General features: G+C 49.5%; 1 protein-coding gene across 1 annotated transcript in view; it reads right to left on the bottom strand.

Moving 5' to 3' along the window:
* PARD6G (par-6 family cell polarity regulator gamma) overlaps positions 1–544 on the bottom strand; it is a 78,422-nt gene extending 77,878 nt beyond the window's left edge. Inside the window, exon 1 of the mRNA XM_018556295.1 lies at positions 389–544. Within this exon, the coding sequence (XP_018411797.1) occupies positions 389–544 (156 nt within the window). The remainder of the gene's footprint in view (positions 1–388) is intronic.
* Positions 545–1,553: the final 1,009 nt, after the last annotated feature.

Below are 1,553 nucleotides of genomic sequence, written 5' to 3'. Positions count from 1 at the left end.
GACCCCATTGTCTAAGGGCTTACGTAGCCAGACCTGTAGGTATCTGGCAATATGGTTTGGAAGGGTCCATTCCGATGACCTGGGATGGTGAATGAATCTGGGATCAAAAAGTGCTTCCCCAGTAGGGTCAAGCACCGAATCGGCATCCACCAGGTCCGAACACTGCTGGGTAAGGGCAAGTGTAACACTGCGGGGCTCACCCGCGTCACTACCCAATGGCAATTGGGTTTCCAAGGCCTCCTGAGAGGAGGGATGATGGGCTTCCCCGAGGGTGAAGCATGAGATAACCGTCCCGCCGAAGCAAGGACTGAGGAGCGTGTAGCTCGTTTAGCAAGGCCCTTGCCTTTGTTTGCTGATTTACTGGACCCTTTCCAGGGTGCTTACCCACTCTGCGAGAGTCCCCATATACTTGGGAAATAAAAAGTGTCATCTGACTCTGCATAAGAATGGACGGTACGTGCCTCAGGGTTTTGTAGGTAATTATAGAAGCAAGGCCATAGCCAAAAGCCTCTCCAATGGCCGGCGTAACAGTGGGGTCAGACATGACAAGATATAAATATATACAGCACCTTAATAGAATACAGGTGGGATCACAGTGCAACAGAAGTGGGGCTCATCCACTAATTAGAAGGCACACTAATGAAAGCTGGGGCTCATCCAGCACATAAAAGGCACAGGTACAATTAGTAATAAATAGAGGAGGCAGAGGTGGGGCTCACCCACAAACAGAGAAGGCACAGACACATAGAACAACAGTGGGGCTCACCCAGATCCAAGGATGCAGATGAATTCGGAAGGCTGTGTAGGAAATAACTTGGCTCCAAGAAAATGGTCGCTGCACTGAGAAAGAAGGTGAAAAAACCACAAGAAAAATGGCGACGGGGGCGGGGTTAATGCAAATTCGTCCTGGAAGGGGCGGAGTTAACGAGAAAACCGTGCCGCGGCTACAACAAAATGGCCGCCATGGCCAGCAGAACGATCTACAAGAAAATGGCGGCGGAGCTAAAGCCCGCACGGCGGCTCCAGACAAGGAAAAAGAGTCAGCAGAAGGCTGTGGGGAGAGGTAGGACTTGGATTGAGAAGACCCTGGGGGGGGTCGGGGAGAGAGGAACAGTGCAAGAAAGCACAGTAGTATGGTGGCTATTAGAGCCAATTACAACAGGAAGAAAACAGCAATACAGGAGCGAGATGTAGGAGTACTGACCTGCCATGAGGCTAACAGCAAAGAAAGAGGAGGGATCTTGGTGTGGGCGGACTTATATAATATGCTGTGTGCTGCTATTGGTTATTTCTGTTTCTGTTATGTTTCTTTGCTGTTATGAGGAATCAGTAAAGAGAGATATGCAAAATATGAAGCCTCCTGTCTTGCCATAAAATTAGTACAGACATGAAGGGAAGGAAGGTCTGTTATCTACAGATGAAGCTAAAGGGAATAAAAGCCAGAGAGCCCATACACACTATCCCGCGCCATCATCATGTCCAATACACTTTATTGGACGTGAAGACTCACGGGACCGTAGACCACTGGAGAGGAGGAGGAGTGAGGCTGAAGG

This window comes from Nanorana parkeri, unplaced genomic scaffold (assembly GCF_000935625.1).
Source record: "Nanorana parkeri isolate BGI_ZX_2015 unplaced genomic scaffold, ASM93562v1 scaffold233, whole genome shotgun sequence".
NCBI lineage: Eukaryota > Metazoa > Chordata > Amphibia > Anura > Dicroglossidae > Nanorana > Nanorana parkeri.
Note: the sequence above shows the minus strand (reverse complement) of the source record. Positions and strands in the feature narration are given on the sequence as shown.